This window comes from Salvelinus sp. IW2-2015, linkage group LG2 (genome assembly GCF_002910315.2).
Source record: "Salvelinus sp. IW2-2015 linkage group LG2, ASM291031v2, whole genome shotgun sequence".
Lineage (NCBI taxonomy): Eukaryota > Metazoa > Chordata > Actinopteri > Salmoniformes > Salmonidae > Salvelinus > Salvelinus sp. IW2-2015.
In genome coordinates this window covers 23994890-24014679 of record NC_036839.1, presented here as the reverse complement: position 1 = coordinate 24014679, position 19790 = coordinate 23994890, and the positions used below count along the sequence as shown (strand labels likewise).

The window sequence follows — 19790 nt, the reverse complement described above, 5'->3', positions numbered from 1 at the left end:
ACACAACACCACACACACCACACACACACACACACCACACACACACACACACACACACACACACACACACACACACACACACACACACACACACACACACACACACACACACACACACACACAGCCATAAAATGGCATCCATAGTGGTAGAGAAGGGAACCCTTGAGCATTACGGAAATATTGATGTAGAACGTGTTAACACCTGCACCCTGTAACCCACATTTAAAAGTGTCACAAGCTGTAAGAGTGAGATGTAGATTTGTTTTCTTTCCTTTTGCAGTGAGCCACTGTGGCCTATAGCCATAACTGTGGCTCCTCCCCTGTTTCCTGCTCTCCGTTTGCCCCTGCGGATATATCAGGGCAAACGTCTCTACAGATGAGAAAGGAGAAGCGGAAGAAAGGAGGGATGGAAGGGTGGAGGTTTGAACTCCTTAAAGGGCCTAATGCAGGGGTGTCAAACCAATTTTACCCCGGGGTCCACATTCAGTCATCAAAGAGGTCTGGAGGGCTGCACTGAAAATGTGCTATATTTCCTCGCCGTAGAAATGCACAAAAAATAATCCTCTATCCATAGTTTTTTACTATTTCCGATGCTCCCTGAATGTCTAGCTTTCTTTGGGTGATTATTAGCGAGGTGGACACAGTCAAGAAACTGTATGAATGTAGGTCTATTATCATTTCTACACAGTTTCCATTTGGTTTTAGTCATTTTAAAGTATATATGTTTTACTCCAACCACCCCTGACCTAATGTCACTACTGTTAGTTAGATAAACTGGGGGAGAAGAGAGAGAGAGAGAGGGGAAGGAGGGGTGGAGGTTTGAGCCCCTTCCTCTGCAGTGCCTAAACCATGGGCCACACCAAAACGGTCCTATCAGGACTAATTAGGGGCTGGCTGTGGTAAAAAAAGAACAGGCGTCTGTTTGTTGCTGGCTAGGAGGCCCACAGAGAAGCTTTAGTTTCTCCTCGCCTGCCGGATCACATAACCACTTCCAGTAAGCTGCTTTGTGTGGACTGGACAGACAGACTGAGATGGTGGAGGGTAGTGGACTGGACAGACAGACTGAGGATGGTGGAGGGTAGTGGACTGGACAGACAGACTGAGGATGGTGGAGGGTAGTGGCTGGACAGACAGACTAAGGATGGTGGAAGGTAGTGGAACTGGACAGACAGACTGAGGATGGTGGAAGGTAGTGGACTGAGGACAGACTGAGGATGGTGGAGGGTAGTGGACTGGACAGACAAACTAGGATGGTGGAAGGTAGTGGACTGGACAGACAGACTGGATGCTGGAGGAGTGGACTGGCAGACAGACTAGGATGTGGAGGGTAGTGGATGGACAGACAAGATGAGGTGGTGAGGGTAGTGGATGGACAGACAACTGAGGTGGTGGAAGGTAGTGGATGGACAGACAGACTAAGGATGGTGGAGGGATGGACTGGACAGCAGACTGAGGATGGTGGAGGGTAGTGGACTGGACAGACAGACTGAGGATGGTGGAAGGTAGTGGACTGGACAGACAGACTGAGATGTGGAAGGTGTGGACTGGACAGACACGAGATGGTGGAGGGTGTGGAGGTATGGACTGGACAGACAGACTGAGGATTGTGGAGGGTAGTGACTGGACAGACAGACTGAGGATGGTGGAGTAGTTGGACTGGACAGACAGACTGAGTGTGTGTGTGTGTGTGTGTGTGTGTGTGTGTGTGTGTGTGTGTGTGTGTGTGAGTGAGCACGTGCGGGTAATCTGTCTCAATGAATTTATGTACGAGACAGGAGAAGAGCAGGAATGTTCTATTCCCTCCTTCTTTCTCTTCTTCGTTTACTCCCCGGGGTCATTCACACACCCCAGCAAACCTCAAAGACTTCACCTATCTTTTATCAAAAGCCTTTTGCCCTCCAGGCATCTTCTGTAGCATAGATCTTCAAACCTGTGAAGCAACGCACCATGTCTGTCCAACGCACCATGTCTCTCCGTCTGTCAATTCTACTATTCACTGTTTTGGTCTGTGTCTGTCTCTGCGTCCTCTCATTTCACCCCCCCCCTCTCTCTCTCTTTGTCTGTTCCTGTGTCAGTCTTCCCTGTCCCCATGTCAGTTGTTCATTAGTTGACCTGTGTCTCACATCTCACCCCTCTCTCCATCTCTGTCCGACAGTGACCCATGAGCACCTGAAGGAGCATGGTCTGTTCAGCCTGCCCCCTCCACCTCCAGGTGCCAACCCTACAGATTACTACCACCTCATGGCCAGTGGCAGGAGCACTTACGGAGACCTCATCATGCAGACCGGGGCGGCCGCAGCAGCAGCAGCCGCAGCAGCACACCTGCCCGACTACATCAGCCCTGTGGACGGTGAGTAACCCTGAAATCCTGAAACACACCTTCCTGGGGTGTACCCCAAATGACACCCGATTCCCTAGATCAGGGGTTGGCAACCCTGGTCCTGGAGTGCAACAGCCACTGCACTGCAGGATTCTTTCCCAACCAGACACCACACCTGATTCTACCAATCACCTCACTCAACTTAATTGAATAAATTCATCACCTGGTCTAAAGCAAAACATGAAGTGCCTGTGGCCCTACAGGGTTTCCTACCCCTGAACTACCTTTGACCTGACACAGCCCAGGTCACACTGACTATCATATGTGGGACTTTCCCACCTTACTGCTAGCTGTATCATACACTGAGTGTACCAAGCATTAGGAACAACTTTGTAATATTGAGTTGCACCCCCCTTGCCCTCAGAACAGCCTCAATTTGTCAGGGAATGGACTCTACAAGGTGTCGAAAGAGTTCCACAGGTATGCTGGCCCATGTTGACTCCATTGCTTTCCACAGTTGTGTCAAGTTGGCTGGATGCCCTTTGGGTGGTGCACCATTCTTGATACACACAGGAAACTGTTGAGCGTGAAAAACACAGCAGTGTTGCAGTTCTTGACACAAACTGGTACGCCTGGCACCTACTACCATACCCAGTTTAAAGGCACTTAAATCTGAATGGCACACATACACAATCCATGTCCCTATTGTCTCAAGGCTTAAAAATCCTTCTCTAACCTGTTTTTGTCCCCTTCATCTACACTGATTGAAGTGGATTTACCTGGTCAATAAGGGATCACAGCTTTCACCTGGTCAGTTTATGTCATGGAAAGAGCAGGTGTTCTTAATGTTTTGTATACTCAGTGTACATTGTGAAGTATCCATATGCCCCACTACTAAATACTAAGAGCCTCATCACCCTTTGTGCTTACCTCCAGGTATGTGGTGCTGTGCTTTTCATAGATGCCCTTTCTTCTTCTTGTGGCTTTCTGTGTGTAAGACTTCCCCACATCAAAGCAAGAGGAGCATTCCTGGACTTATAAAAAGCCTCAGTCATAGCAGGGGGTGTCTATAAACACAGAAAAGCCCATGACAGAAAGGCCGACCACTGTTCTCCCAACACAGGCCTCTAATTTACACAGCTAGTCGCATAGTGTTTCAGGTGTGTTACTCTGTTATGAGTAACATCCTACAAATCCACAGTGGTAACCTTAAAAGGGCAACCATGTTGAGAGGGAGAGGAAAAGAGAGAGAGAGAGAGGAAGAAAGAGGAGAGAATGAGATGGAGAGAGAGAGTGAGTGTGTGAGAGATGATACAGAGATGAGAGACAAATAGAGAAAGCGAGAGAGAGAGAGGTTTGGCAGTGGATGTACTATATTTCAGGCAGCAGCAGATGCCAGGGCTTCTGAATCTGTCTCTTCTCTGTTTCTCAGTCAGTGTTATGGCAGGTATACTGTAAATCTGTGGTCCCTGCTCTGCTTGTGCAATCTAACGGCAGGGATAGAGGATAGTGGCAGGCAGGGGAGATTTAGTGACAGTGTGACAGAAGAGACGTGGTGAACAACCCTGCTTTTCACAGGAGAGGTCAGACATATGGTCAGGGACCATAGCCTTGCAGACAGTCCCAGGCCTATGAACAGAGTGATAAGTACGGCCTAATAATGCTGCTAGGACCTGGAGATTATTTCAACTCAGGAACCTTCCAGTTAGCTGTATGAATGGGCAATACAGTGCTGCAGAGTGGAAAGCTAAACTAAACTGTCCATGAAAGTAAGCCTTTCGATGCCTTTCGACCGTCAAACACATACATTCTCTGCCTGGCACAGACTCCCTGTTTGGTATCCATATCACTTTTATCCGGTCTCAAACCACCCAAGGGAAAAGAGTGAGAACGAGCCATCTACCATCTAACGGTGTTTGCACCTCCTGTCACGCTCTCCGTCCACCCTGCGTGACGCTAAAGCACCAATCCTCATGTGCATGCTAGGAAAACGCTACCGCCATGATCCCTGCCAACGCAGGATCCACCTTGAAATGAACCGTTTAAATTACCCCTCAATCACTAAATCAAACATGAAGAGAGGGAGGAGGAGGGGAGGGCATGCAGATTTGGGCATAGAGGTTGTTGTCTTCCTCCTTCACTACTCCGTCCCTCCATTCCTCCATCCATCCTCCCACTCCTCTCTCCCGGCGTGACCGCCACTGCTGCTGGCTTCCCACAGTTGTTTGGGGAGGCTGTTTGCTCAAACACCCACAGACACCGACTCACACAGCACAGAACTGGGCCTTCTCCTCGCCTCCCCACACCCCCCTCACCTCCACACCTCCCCCTGGCAGGTTTATTTGGTGTTCTCTACTTCTCAAACCTGGCTGGGTTTGATGTGGTCAGCGTCCTGGGCACTCTCTGGCTTGAAGCTCTCCGTTAGTGCGGTTAGCGAGGCTAGCAGCTCCACAGACACACACAGACTCTGTATTGACCTAGCCAGTCAGCTAATGGCTCAGCGTCTCAGCATACGGCCTGGCTGAATAAAGACCCTCATTTAATGGCAGAGAGGGCGATACATATGCATCGAGACCGCTACGTTTGTTTTGGAAGCCTAGCGCTGATAAAATTAAATAAATTCATATGCATATTTAAAAATCAATTTATGCTCTAATAAATTCATTGGACCTACCACAAGAGCTGAGTCCTCAGTGAACCCAAAGTTATAGTATGGCTGGTTATTTTCCCTTCCCAGTGATTCCTATTAGTACTGCAAACATGAGAGAGTGGGCTTAAAAAAATAGTGATCGTTAATAAAAGGGAGAAATGTGTTCATGGAAAATTCTGCAGACTAGCCCTAGTGCCGGGTGTACAGTAAAGTTTTAAGACAGTCAGGTGTTCTCATAGTTCCATAGGGTTAATGTATGGATTTACTGTACGTTTTACCACTTGCCATTAAGCAGAGCTATAACCTGGGTCTTTTCTCAAGAACATAGCTAAATGACACTAAACATGGCACCCTGATGCTGTCCAGTTTCCCAGAGCTAGCTGCTCAGGACAGACCATGTATCCCTGTGCCCATGCGTGGTACTGTATACAGTACGTTGACAATTGTATACCGTAATACAATTAATGAAACAGTCAATAATCTGATCATTAATCTGACTGTGTGCAAACCCATTCTCAGTTTTGGATCCCTTTGTTGAGGCCTTATGCTCCGCAGAGAGTGAAGGGGAGTAGTAATGCTTTCTCTAAGAACACATTATGGGCCCTGGTCAAAATTACTGCACTATACAGTATAGGGAATAGAGTGCCATTTGGGACGCAGCCCAGTAGCTCTCTGCTCCTCTCCTCCGCCCACTGTGTGACTGATTGAGGCATGGGTGCCATGTAGGCTACATGCAGTCTGCTCCGACAGGCCTACAAAACAAACACCGACAGATCCTCCTGCCGTCCGTCAGTTGGTTGGTTAGCGTGGGCCGTGCTGAAATGCCAAGTGTGCCTCTGTGCCAGTGGCGTGCTCTGACGCGTTCATCCACTAAAACAACATAGACCGATTTCCCCCGCTAATAGCAGACACAAATGTTTCCACCAAACCAGGCAGAGGCCAGTTGGGCCTTGTTCCCTAAAGCCCTTAGTAAATCTATTGCGTGTGGCGTGTGATGTTATGAATGGTCTCACCCAGAGATCTCAGATAGATCGATGGATAGATGGAACAAATCGGTCCAGAAAATAATCTGTACAGCCCTCCTCTGAATTGTTTAATACTGATGTGGCCCTCAAGACAAAATGATTAGCCACCTCTGCACTAGCTGGAACAGCATTTTCACCCTTTTCAGTGTAAATTTAAATACTGTAAATCCTACAGATTACACTTCATCATGTCTTAATAGTAAGCTCACTGAGGAACGCGCCAAACAAGGCTAAACAAGGGGGGAGGGTTGTAGAGCAGCATAGGACCCTGCTGCCGGGAAAAGAAACGCAAAGGTCCCATGACAATAGCTGCTGCCAAAGTAAATGTCTGCCATGCAGTCAGAGGAAAAAGAGATCTTAGTGTTTGGGGAGCAGGAGGGAGGGAGGGACGGAGAATGAGGGGGGTCTTGTCCAGTCCCTGCGGACTACATACACAAACACTTACTGTATGAACACACATGAGCCCCCGGCAGAAGTGTGCACATACACAAAAACACACAGCTGGCTTTAGCAGGACACTGGGGGCTCATAGGGGAATCATCGCAGTGAGCTCCCTCTAATAAAATGTGCAGTGATGGTATTAGCGAGATTTACCAGGAAAAATAAACATTCCTCCCCACTCGGAGGAGAGCAGAGCGGAGCTGGGGTGGCTGGGCTGGGGCTCTTGGCTGGCTGGTACCCAGGCTGCGGTGTTGTTTAGGGGGGAGAATGGGCCTCGCGCTGGGCCTCTCTCCCTCGCCTCGGAGGACCAACGCCTGACCCGGCATGCTTTACCTCAGTCTGGGGTCATCTGAAAGAGAGAGAGCTAGAGCAGTGGAGGTAGTGGATCCACTGTACAGCAACCCTACTAGAGAGAGAGACCGAGTGAAAGAGAGACCAGAGAGAGACCAGAGAGAGACCAGAGAGAGACCAGAGAGAGTCCAGAGAGAGTCCAGAGAGAGGCCAGAGAGAGGCCAGAGAGAGAGACAGACAGACATAGCCAGAGAGCAGCAGAGGTAGTGAATCAACACTCCTAACTAAATGACCCAACAAAGCCAGGCCCTCCACAGGGCTCCACTGGCTCTCCTGATGGGAAAACAGAGCCCAGATAAAGAGACCCTACATCCCATTGTAATATCATTCTCTCAGGCTAACTACTAACTACAGGCCTCTAAAGCCTGTTGCACTGAACAAAGGGAGACTACCTTTGTGTGCTGTGTGTGGAACCTGTGCCAACTCTCATTCGGGGGGCTTTGGTTTGGGGGCTGTACTGGGAGGGACGGGGGGGTAAAGGATTAAGGATTACTACCCTTCAATTACAGTATTCAGATTTTCCACAAAGCCATTTCCATCAAAACAGCAAGGCAGATGCTTAAAATAATCGCTCAGCCCCCTTTTAGTTTTTTTTGTTAATGTGCACTCAAGTGCCTGTGATTATGAACCTATATATCAGTCCAGATCCCCCAATTATAGCTAACCCTCCCTGTGCTCCACTCTGCTCCCACAGAGACAGAGTCCTAGACCTAGAGAACAGGACATATCCCTCGGGCCAGCGCCACGCCACCTCCCTGCTGCCAGAACCTGGCATACCCCTAAATTAGAGCCCCGCCATCGATAAAGCACTCCATCACTGTGTATGTTGCCTGAGTAACCTCAGGCAGAGCAGACACAACAATGACCTCACAGGGGTGCTTATTTTTGTCCTGTTACGCACGTGTTTTTCTGCATATACCAACTCCCCCTGAGACACCCGCAGGGAGTGGGGTCACGGCCAGGGTCACCATTATACAGCGCCCCTGAAACAATTAGGGTTAAGTGCCTTGCTCAAGGGCACAGTGATAGATTGTTCACCTTGACGGCTCCAGTATTCGAACCAGCAACCTTTCGGGTTAATGGCCCAACGCTCTAACCTCAAGGCTACCTGCCGCCCTAATAAATTGCGGCTGTCTTCAGGCGCTGTCTCTCTAACTTGGGGGGCCAGTGGAGGAGTGCATCCTTGGTGTGCCAGGTCCAGGCTAGAAAAGCAAACGCTGCGCTCTCATGCACACACTGTTGACTAACACATTAACTACGGATGTGGATTTTGGGGTTGGAGGTATGAGGTATGAAAGGGGTTGAGACAATGTTAAGGGGGTTATTACTACAGTATGTCTGGGGATATAGGTGTGGGTTTTTGGGGGGTGAATCAGTCTTTTGTGAAGGGGTTGAGATCATGTCTGGGGCTAGGGATATGGAGGGTTTTGGGGTATGGGGTATGAGGCTGTCTTTTGGGAAGGGTGTCCAGGGGGTGAGGCAGGCGCCAGTTTCGCCAGGCTGTGAGCCGTACCTCGCTTAGTTTCCTGCTTTATAAAGTGGCACATTAATAAGCAAATCTCCCCTGAGGTTCAGTTCTGTGGTGAGCAGAGATTAATAAGACCGCTGCACCACACACACAGACCGAGACACACACACAGACAAACACACGGCAGCTCCACAATGGGCCAGCCCAGTCCCAGGCAAGAGAGAAAGAGCCATTACACTCGATGCAAATCTGAATCCACCCCTAGCCTTTCTAAAGAGTATAATATAAACCACTGTCGTATCCGGGTAGCAACCCTCTCCTCTCCCCACTCCACCCCCTCTCTCTCCTCCCCCTCTACTCCCCCCCTCACCCCCCCCCCCCCTCCTTTCGCAATATGCCTAATGATACTTGATACATTTATTTTTTTAGCTTCATAGAAGAACATTCTTAGTTGTTGTTGTTTTTGTCAACTTTTTCATACATCTCTACAGCTGAGTTTTCATTGAGCAGCCAGAGTCCCTCTGAAGTCCTGCAGCTCTCTAAGTAAGCACATAAGCCTTTTGTTTTACAACTCAGCAACATAATAGTCTTTTTTTACACACACCCACACACGTGCGCATGCCCCGACACCCACCCACACACACACCATGTATAAGACTACCATTTTTACGGCCATAGGTTTGGATAAGTATAGTGGTCTCTGAATCCATATGGCCTGAAAGAAAGGATCACTAATTTACCCAATAAAGGGTCAGAGGATTGGCTGCAGGTTGACAGTGGTGTGTTTGACATGTTGGCAGGTGGTGGTGTGTGCGTCTGTCCGTGTGTTTTGGGGAGGTGTGATGGGAGCTATTAAGAACTTCCTGTTGCCAGCGCCTCTGATGATGCCCCCTGTTAGGCCTAATAACCCCCCATCCCAGACCAGTACTACCCCCACCACTCTGCCCTGGTATGTGTCCTGCCACGCCACATCACACCAGGGCTAATACTCAGCACCTGTTGGCCCACAGCAGCTGGACAACGCTACCCCCTACCCTTACCCCGTATTCTGCTAGCCACTACCCCCTACCGAAAGGTAGCTGGATCGAATCCCAGAGCTGACAAGGTTAAAATCTGTCGTTCTGCCCCTGAGCAAGGCAGTTAACCCACTGTTCCCCGGGCGCCGAAGACGTGGATGTCGATTTAAGGCAGCCCCTGCACCTCTCTGATTCAGAGGGGTTGAGTTAAATGCGGAAGACACATTTCAGTTGAAGGCATTCAGTTGTACAACTGAATGGGAAAGTATCCCACTTTCCCTTTACCTTCCCTACCACTACCTCTGTCTTTCTCTCCCTAACTGTCACCCATTGCCACAGGAACAGAGTCAAACCCAATCCCACCAAAGAAAAATTCTATTAACTTTTTGAACAACCCTGAAAGACATCTTTCTAAATGTCTTTGACCACCTGGAACTGTTTTATGTAGCCTGTAAAAGGGACTTTCCATTGCATGTCCCAAAGAGGAAGGTTAAAGTGAACTACGTGCTCAATTCAGGTCAGAATTACATGCACAGAACTCGGTTAAGGATGTCTACATGCATTCTTACAGAATAATGATGATTATAATACACAACCTGAGGGAATTAGTTCCAAAAGTGTCAAAGTTGACACAATACCAAATCAACAGTTCGTGGAAAAAAACGTAATGTTTGGTTTTTATTGTAATATTCGTGCTCCAAAAACAGCTTGGTAAAAGCCATCCATGACTCTCTGGGTTTACCTTTACCTTTTGTAGCTATGCTTCATTCTTTTAATGGTATTCTCAAATCAATTTGTATAAATTGCCTCCATTTAACATGCTGAAATACAACTGACTGGGTGAGATTCTTATCACGGTAATTACAGCAAATTATTGGGAGGGATTCATTATGCATAAGAGGATGTGAGCGTTAAGGGGAGGAGGGGGGTTGGGGTGGTGTTAGAGAGATGATGGAGAGAGATATAGGCTGCATCCCAAATGGCACCCTATTAGCTATGTAGTGCACTACTTTTGGTCAAAAGTAGTGCAGTGCACTAAATATGGATAGGGTGCCATTTGGTACAGCATAGACAGACTGAGGGGGACTGTACCTTAGTCTAGGCTAGACTAGCACTAGAATGACCTCTACTAGAACACCTCTGGATAAACAGGTTTCTTCTGCTTTCATCTTAAAACTGTAACTCTTTGGGGGTTTACTGACTGACATTAGTATTCTTACTTTTTAGTATGCTGTGGGAGTATACTACTAGTGACATTTTGTTTTCTTCTCACAATTGTTGTAACACTTAGTCAGGGTAGGGAGAAAGGGTCACTAACATGTTGTGTGTATAGGCTTTCTCGTTGGGATTTAGCCTGGGTACTGCAAAGCACTGCTGATGTTAAAAAGGCTTTATAAATATGTTTGTTTGATTGATTGATTGATTGGTGCTCTCGATCTGCAGTGTCCCGGTTCTCCAGCCCCAGACTGAACCCCAGGCTGAACAGAAAGCGAGCCCTGTCCATCTCCCCTCTCTCAGATGCCAGCATCGACCTGCAGACCATGATCCGTACCTCGCCCAACTCCCTCGTGGCCTACATTAACAACTCACGCTCCAGCTCTGCAGCCAGCAGCTCCTACGGACACCTGTCAGTCAGCGGCATCAGGTACMAGATACACTACATGACCAAAAGTATGTAGACACCTGCTCGTCAAACATCTCATTCCAAAATCATGGGCATTAATATGAAGTTGGTGCCCCCTTTTCCGCTATAACAGTCTTCACTCTTCTGGGAAGGCTTTCCACTAGATGTTGAAACATTGCTGCGGGGACTTGCTTCCATTCAGCCACAAGAGCATTAATAAGGTTGGGCACTGATGTTGTGCAATTAGGCTTGGCTCTCGGTCGGTGTCCATCCCAAAAGTTGGAAACAGAATTGTCTCGAATGTCATTGTATCCTGTAGTGTTAAGATTTCCCTTCACTGGAATTTAGGGGCCTAACCCGAAACACAGCCACAACCATTATTCCTCCTTCACCAAACTTCACAGTTGGCACTATGCATTGGGGCAGGTAGCATTCTCCTGACATCTGCCAAACCCAAATTCGTCCATCCAAACCCAAATTCGCCAGATGGTGAAGCGTGATTCATCACTCCAGAGAACACGTTTCCACTGCTGCAGAGTCCAATGGCGGCGAGCATGGTGATCTTAGGCTTGTGTGCGGCTGCTTGGCTATGGAAACCCATTTCATGAAGCTCCCGACGAAAGGCTTCCAGAGGCAGTTTGCAACTCAGTAGTGAGTCTTGCAACAGGACAGATGATTTTTACACACTATGCACTTCAGCCCCCGGCGGTCTTGTTCGGTGAGCTTGTGTGGCCTACCACTTCACGGCTGATGTTTCCACTTCACAATAACAGCACTAACAGTTGACCGGGGCAGCTCTAGCAGGTCAGAAATTTGACAAACTGAGTTGTTGGAAAGGTGGCATCCTATGACGTTGAAAGGCATCCTATGACGTGCCACGTTGAAAGTCAGTAAGGCCAATGTTTGTCTATGTATATTGCATGGCTGTGTGCTCGATTTTATACACCTATCAGCAATGGGTGTGGCTGAAATAGACAAATCCACTAATTTGAAGGGGTGCCCACATACTTTTGTATATAGTGTACATGTGGTGCACACACATACAGTACACAACGACTGTTCTACACATATACATCTCTAGAACTTATGTATTACTTTCAACAATCGACACATAGGGCTCCACATACACCAATCAATCATAGAATAGCTGCACAGTTTTAAAAGTGATCTCATCTCTATAACTAAGTGATTACAGTTATTTTATTTGCTGTTGTATTTAAAAATGGAGTGCATCCGATTATAACTGTCCTGTCCTTTCATCTCTCAGTCCGTCGTTCACCTTCCCCCACCCCATCAACCCCATGGCCTACCAGCAGCTGCTCAGCCAGCAGAGAGGCCTGAGTGCGTTCGGCCATACTCCTCCCCTTATCCAGCCCTCGCCCTCATTCGCTGCCCGCCAGCATGCCCACGCCCTGGCAGCCTCCACCCTCAACACCACCCACAACACTTCCAGCTCTGAGTCCAACCAGGTGAGTAGCATTGTCTTACGTCAGATATCTGCACTTATATGTCTGATATCTCACAGACACTGGTTTAATTGTGACGCGCATGACGATGTAGTCCTAGAGATCCTATAATTCATGTTTTCTATGCAATTCTATGAATGGAGTTGTGAATACCCAGAGAGGGATACGGATGAATTCCATTCAGCTATAACACAGAAACCAAAGCTCTCTAACGTGAATGGAATGTAGACTGTATATTGTCCAAAGTATACTACGTAAATTATGGATAAAATGATGGCATGCTAAATTAATCCAGCCCAAGAGTATCATAAACTGTCAAGTGTTTTTGGCTAGGGTTCGCTCCGCTATGAGCTGGAGGATGACTCCCTCCCATTAGCAGCAGTTTTTATCTGTCTCAGTTCATAGAAGTGTTTCCTTTGTCTCCTTTATCAACCTATTGTATACATGGTCTCTATGAATGTAAACTTCCCCCTCATCTACCGTCACCCCCTCACACACACACCCATAAATTCAATCACTATGTCAATTTTAGTATACCAATGTACACACAGATACACACACACACACACACTGAGCTAAACCCCCCCCCCCCCCCCCCMCCCCYCMCAGACATTGATCAGAACCACATTTCCCCTGGTTTCCAGCCATTGAAGGTAGTGTTAGTGAGAGCATGGGGCCGCTGAAGCACAGTCAGCGCCGTACTGTACTGTAGTGGCTGGGTGGGATTTGGATACTAGAGAGACCCCTCCTCACTGACCCCCAACCCTCACTTCATATCCTTTTTTATGATGCTTAAACACACACACACACACACACACACACACACACACACTCACACACTCACACTGAGCGTCTTCTCCACAGAGCCTGTGACTGAGGCGTAAAAAGGCCTGTCTGTCTGTTATGTTGAGAGTTGGTTGGAGGATCAAAGCTCTGAGCGTTGCAGTGTGGATAATAATTTCTCTCTTTTCATATTTCCCCTGGCTGACTCTCATAAAGCAGTCTAAACTGTTTAGTCTCTGTGTCGGGTCGCTATACGAGTTATGGGCCCTGAGCCTGGTGCTTGGCTGGCTCTGGTTGACTCTGAAACCAACCAAACCTCACATCATCACGTTACCATAGAACAGAGCCAGTCAGCCAGCGCCAAGAACAATACTGTGATGTCGCTCTGACTTTGCTCTGAGTTATCTTAACTCTGCCTCTGTCTCTACACACTCCAGAGCACTGCATCTCTGACTCCTTCTTCTGTTTAGCCACTTAGCAGACACTTTTATCCAGTGAGTGCATACATTTAGTGTATAATCCCTGTGTGAATTGAACTTGACATTCTTACCAACTGAGCCATTAAGGACCACTCTATCTAACCTCTACTTCTCTCTCTACAGTATGTCCTTCAGAAGGCTGGTATAGTCTGTGTCTCTAACGTCTACCTCCTTCTCTCTCCTGCAGAATGCTGGTGGTGACCCGGCGGTGAGCAGCACAGTCAACCCCATGATCACCAAGAGGCACAAGGTCAAGACAGAAGCAGAAGGACCCCGGCCCATATCACCATGCTTTCAGGTATGGGATCCCACAACCTATTTTTTGCTTCCCTTATCTTTACAGTGAGTTGTGCAAAAGCAATCTTAGATCATTAAGATGCAGATTAGCAAATGCAGAATAGTACAGTATACTTGGTTATATACAGTACAAGCTATTGTCAACACACACACAAACTGTGTGCTTGCATGCACATAAGACAGTCATGAACCCCTTTTGACTGAGTCCTCTCGTCCACAGGAGCATGTCCTGGACCTGAGTGAGGAGCTGGACAAAGATGAGTGTAAGCAGGAGCCAGAGGCTGTCTACGAGACCAACTGTCACTGGGTCGGCTGCAGCAAGGAGTACGACACCCAGGACCAGCTCGTTCATGTGAGTAATTATTAAGTGATCTTTAGTAACCACATAGAGTTAGGACATCTGTGAGTAGGGGCCTGCTGGTGCCTCTACAGTCAGGGGATATGCTTGTGACTTTCAGTGGACAAAAACTTAAGGCAAGAGAGAGGCACACAGATACAGGAAGAAGTCTGAAAGACACCCTCCCATTTCCCACCTTTTTTTAATGTTCAAAAAGGCCTCCTATGCTCCTCATTAAAGCATCAGTCCAGTCAGGTTTAAGATTTAACCAGTCAAGGCAGTAGTAACTGATCCTTTCCTGTGGCTAACACGCGCAGGGTTAATGAGGCCTGTTGATTCTGACTGAAGAGATGGAGGTACTCTAACGCCCCTGCAGATGTGACCCCAATCCTTGGCTCTCAGCCACCTCTGACCTCTGAACCCTAGAGGCATGGCAGTAAATCCATCGTCATACTCAGAGCTCTGGAACTCTGTTTTATTCCTTTCCTCTCTAAGGAACCCCTGATGCAGCCCTATGTACTCTACTCCAATAGGCTATGATTAACTGGGATTGTCAGTCCAGTACCCAGACTGGGAGTCTCTGAGCTGAGTCTGGAATGTTCTGAAGTCTCTAACTCCCAGTGTTACGGGTCAGGAATGGATTCACCTTAGCCCCTTTCTCGACCCCTTTCCACCCTCCAGTCTGTCTTGACAAAGAAAGTCCAGGAGTAGAGCCACCTTAGAACCCCATTTGCCCCCTTTGCTCCCCTCTCCTCCCCCACCCTATCACTTCTCCCCCCTCGTCCTGCCACCCAGCCCCCTGGCCCCAGTCGTCCTGACAGAGGGCATGTCCAGACCAGCCCCAGTAAGTTCCAGGATCCATTCCCCCTACACTGCATCTCTGTCAGGGATTGAGGGGATTAGGGAACAAAGCTAGGGCCTGGTGGTGTGGATGGACATGGTGAAGCAGATCACATACCACAACTCACTGGAATAAGGGAAAGGCAGCAAGGAAGGAAAATAGAAAAATTAACAGTAAATGTCCATGTGTGAATGAGTCTCTTGTTACAGTAACTTCTAATTACATACCAACGTAGATGTAGACATCTGTAGATGTAATAACTGAGAGTCTGCTGCCAAGTATTTGATAGGACTTTATCCCTCCATCTACAGTACACACCCCCTATACTGTAGTTCCAAGGTTTCACACAATGTTCTCACCAGTCATACAAGTGAAATCACTCACCTTGACAAAAAATACACTAAATTATGGCGTAGAACTTCTAAGTTCTATTTACCCAAAGTAATCCTTCCCCAATAGCCCCAAATTATGGTTTCAGTATGGTATGAAGAGTACATGGCTGAAAATGGAAGCCTGTTGCAGGCCACACACTTCACTTGTTCATCCACTTTTCCTCTGAATAAGAACTGGGCAGGATCAGGACTGTCAACCACTAACCCAGTCAGTGGGTGGATGGCTACATCCCAAATGRCACCCTATTCCCTATATAGTGCACTATTTTTGACCAGGGCCCCGGCTTGTGACAAAGTGGCCACATTAGTAGGATATAGTGAGGGTAAAGGTCCCAAGGAGACAAAGTGGTTTGTCTGGCTGTGTGAATATTTTCCATGTGGTTGTTTGTGTGTGTGTGCGTGTGGCTCAGTAGAAATAGAGGGATAGGCACTAAGCAGGGTAATCTTACCAAGTGGCCTTGCATGCCTAGACAATACAGCAGAATGAGTCTTCCTGCCCTCCTGACCACACACACTTAAATGAAAGACAGGCAGTTCCTCTGAAACAAAAACTCTGTGTTTGATTCTCAGTTTGTTTTCTGTAATTTAATGGAATGTAACTCTAGACATTTATGTCCAATCACTGTCATGTTTTTGAAACGCTCACGCAAAAATGGATGCATGTCTCCAAGGTCCTTTGACGATCTTTCAACCATGTCTGTGACGGCTAACATTTTAAAATACCACTCTGAGTGGTCAGTTTTATCGTACAGTACAGTACAGTACAGTACAGTACGTACAGGACAGACAGACAGACAGACACAGACAGACAGACAGACAGACAGACAGACAGACAGACAGACAGACAGACAGACAGACAGACAGACAGACAGACAGACAGACAGACAGACAGACACAGACAGACAGACAGACAGACAGAGACAGACAGACAGACAGACAATTTATCTCCAGTAGAAAATAAAATCAACCATTCAAGCATGGACATCTCAGAGTAGTGTACACACGGTATGTTACACACCATTGGTTTCCTGATCAAAGCGAGAGAGAGAAGGAGATGTGTGTAAATCTCAGTGTCAGGAAGACAAGTCAGGATCGTGTGCGGGTGTGTTTAACTTTTGTAGTAAAACATTTTCCATGGACATTTGTTAGTCCAAATCATCGTATTCTGTTGCGTTAGTTAGAAGTGTGATGATACGTTAGAATTACGTTAGAGTTAGGGTTAGGAGCTAGGTTTAGTTTTAGGGTTAGGTTAGGTTTTTGGGTTAGGGTAGAGTACGGGTTAGGTTCAGGGTGTAGGGTTAGATAAAATAGGATTTTGAATGTGTGTCGTGTGTCGTGTGTGGGATGTGTGTGTGTGTGTGTGTGTGTGTGTGTGTGTGTGTGTTTGAGACGCAGGGCCTGACAAAACAGTCCCACCAATAACACATCACAACCCTTTGTCTACAACGTGACGAATGGAAACTTACTGTCAGCCTTGATGGATGGCGTTGTCACTCGTGGTCTGGCGTGGGGAAGGGAAGAAGGTTGTTCCACTCTGGTGGGAACTCAGAGAGGGATGGTTGGGAGGTCTGCTCTCACAAGCTTTTTGCTGACTCAACGTCTCCTCCACACACACACAACAACAACACACACACCATCCCACCTCAAATGAGCAGGAAGGGGACATTTTTAAAGACATAAACAAATCTGACAACTTGTTGATTGAGAATATCAGATCCTGAAACAGATGAGGTTCATGTCTATCTCCCAGACAGGTTGAGATACATGCATATGCCTGCTCTGTTTTACTTCCATGTGTTTTATTCCCATGTAACCCCATGTTCCCCTGTTCTCTCTGCAGCATATCAACAATGACCACATCCATGGGGAGAAGAAGGAATTTGTGTGTCGCTGGGATGAGTGCTCGCGGGAACAGAAGCCCTTCAAGGCTCAGTACATGCTGGTGGTCCATATGAGGCGACACACTGGAGAGAAGCCACACAAATGCACAGTAAGAACTCTAATTCCCAACATGCACCTGGGAATGTACACATTCTCCCAATAAGCCCAGAGGCTTCTGTAATAGATCACGGATAAGCCACTCACTTAAGTATCTCTGCTTGTATCACACACATTTATAAGTCCTACCTCTGGTTATGATTCTGCTTTGTGCACTATAATAACTATAGACCATAGCCTTAAAATGGTACTTTAGCTTCTCACCAGTAGAAATCCATCCACTCCACATAGTGGGATTCATCTGTTGCACTGATTCACTCATGATAACATTTTTGTGTGTAGTATCCTCAGCTTCAAAGCTCAATAATGAGGGCTTGTGAGTCCATTAAAAGAGAACTTCTGAGAAGAGAAGACTTCACAAGGCTGATTGACATGAGAGGAGGATGTTAGTCATTCAAGTGTAAAGAGGACTAGGGGTCCATGGGTCCTTATTAAGATCTACTCTACTGTATAGTTTAGTTGCTAAATCCCACATGCATCTCATTCACCCTAGCTATCTCCCTCTCTACCAAGTCTTGTGTTTTTGAAAGGGAGGATCTCAGGTCTTTTATGTCCACATTTGAGCTAATCTAGTTTGATCCCATCTCACACTCTCTGTCAATTACCCACAGTGCACAGCATAGCGCACTCTGAAGGAATACCAAATCCTACCACATAACAATGCATAGCATACCAAAGCTAAACACAGAACTACTCAGCTGCTTTGTTTCAACAAAGTGTTCCATGATGTCTGGCGCTTTGCTTAAATAGTTCTAATAGTCATTTTTCTCAAAGAGCAAATCATTTTTGTGGTATATGTCAGTCTCTTTTAATAGTCATTTTCTCAAAGAGCAAATACTTTTGCGTGATGCATGTCAGAGTCTCTGAGGCTATTGCTAATGCTGACCTTTGTCTGTCTGTCTCTCTTCTCTCTCCCTCCCCCTTTCCATCAATCAATTTTTCCATCCATCCCTCATCTCTCTCTCTAGTTTGAAGGATGCTGTAAGGCCTACTCTCGCCTGGAGAACCTGAAGACCCATCTGAGGTCTCACACAGGGGAGAAGCCTTACGTCTGTGAACACGAGGGCTGCAACAAAGCCTTCTCCAACGCCTCAGACAGAGCCAAGCACCAGAACAGAACTCACTCCAATGAGGTAAGGCTTCTATAGACACCCAACCATAGACAATCAAATGAGAGACATACTGTGAGCTACATCTATGTATTTACCCACTGCCATTATTTAAATCAACTAATGCACATTTAAGTTCATTGTGTTTACACTTTTAAGGATTTTTATGTCCAATATGCAGTCAACATTCTCTGTTTTATTTGTGTTTTACATAATGTATTTTCAGAAGACAATGGATGAAAACAATAATCAACTTTAACATCAGATAATAAGATATTATGTAAAATKATTCTTTCCAGAAACCCTACATCTGTAAGATCCCTGGGTGCACTAAGCGCTACACAGACCCCAGCTCTCTCAGGAAGCATGTGAAGACGGTTCACGGACCTGAGGCCCACGTCACCAAGAAACAACGTGGCGATGTGCCCCCCAGGGGTCCTCCTAAGGGGAATGGAGAGAACGAGGCAAATGCCAAACAGAGTGGTAGAGGGATGGATGGAAAAATGGAGGCCAACAGCACCATTAGAGGAGCAGAGGACTGCCTGCAGGTCAAGTCAATCAAGACTGAGAACTCAATAGTAAGACTGGATGTGACATTTTATTGTGTCATAACAGCTGCTTTTAACAAAGCATTGACTTTGACTATTGTCAAAATCCTATCATCTACTACTAACGACTTAATACTATAAATGCTAATCTTAACATTATCATTCATACATGTTCTATGTTATTTGAGTCTTGTGACGCAAATGCAAGCCTTTCACCATTTTTCACATCACCTTTCACATGAACTGATCTGTGATACAACTGCTGATGGTCTATCCTCTTCTTAACCTAACTCACCTCTCTGGTCACTGCTTGAATGTGCTTCTCTTTCCTTAACACTTTCCCTATTGGACAGGCTTCCCAGAGGTGAGCACCACCACTGTTTCTATTCCTTTCAATGCTTTTTAACACTGCATGTCAATCCTGAGTCAACAGTCAATATATTTGAAATTTACTACTCTGTTCCTCCATGTATTAAAAACAGAGGACTTTCCAAGAGCTTCTTGTTTTAAAGTGTGTACTAGCTACAGTTAGATGTTGTGATGTACTGTGAAATCTACCCAATGAGTTATACAGTGCCTTTGGAAAGTATTCAGACCCCCAGACTTTTTCCACAATTTGTTACATTATAGCCTTATTCTAAAATG

The 19790-nt window shown here is 46.8% G+C and overlaps 1 protein-coding gene across 1 annotated transcript in view; it reads left to right on the top strand.

Annotated features, from left to right (window-relative positions):
• gli2a (GLI family zinc finger 2a) overlaps positions 1 to 19790 on the top strand; it is a 118907-nt gene that overhangs the window by 90606 nt on the left and 8511 nt on the right. The window contains exons 5-12 of the mRNA XM_024006695.2: positions 2156 to 2350; positions 10715 to 10916; positions 12163 to 12364; positions 13811 to 13921; positions 14141 to 14272; positions 17331 to 17480; positions 18457 to 18621; positions 18897 to 19175. Coding sequence (XP_023862463.1) covers positions 2156 to 2350; positions 10715 to 10916; positions 12163 to 12364; positions 13811 to 13921; positions 14141 to 14272; positions 17331 to 17480; positions 18457 to 18621; positions 18897 to 19175 — 1436 coding nt within the window. The remainder of the gene's footprint in view (positions 1 to 2155; positions 2351 to 10714; positions 10917 to 12162; positions 12365 to 13810; positions 13922 to 14140; positions 14273 to 17330; positions 17481 to 18456; positions 18622 to 18896; positions 19176 to 19790) is intronic.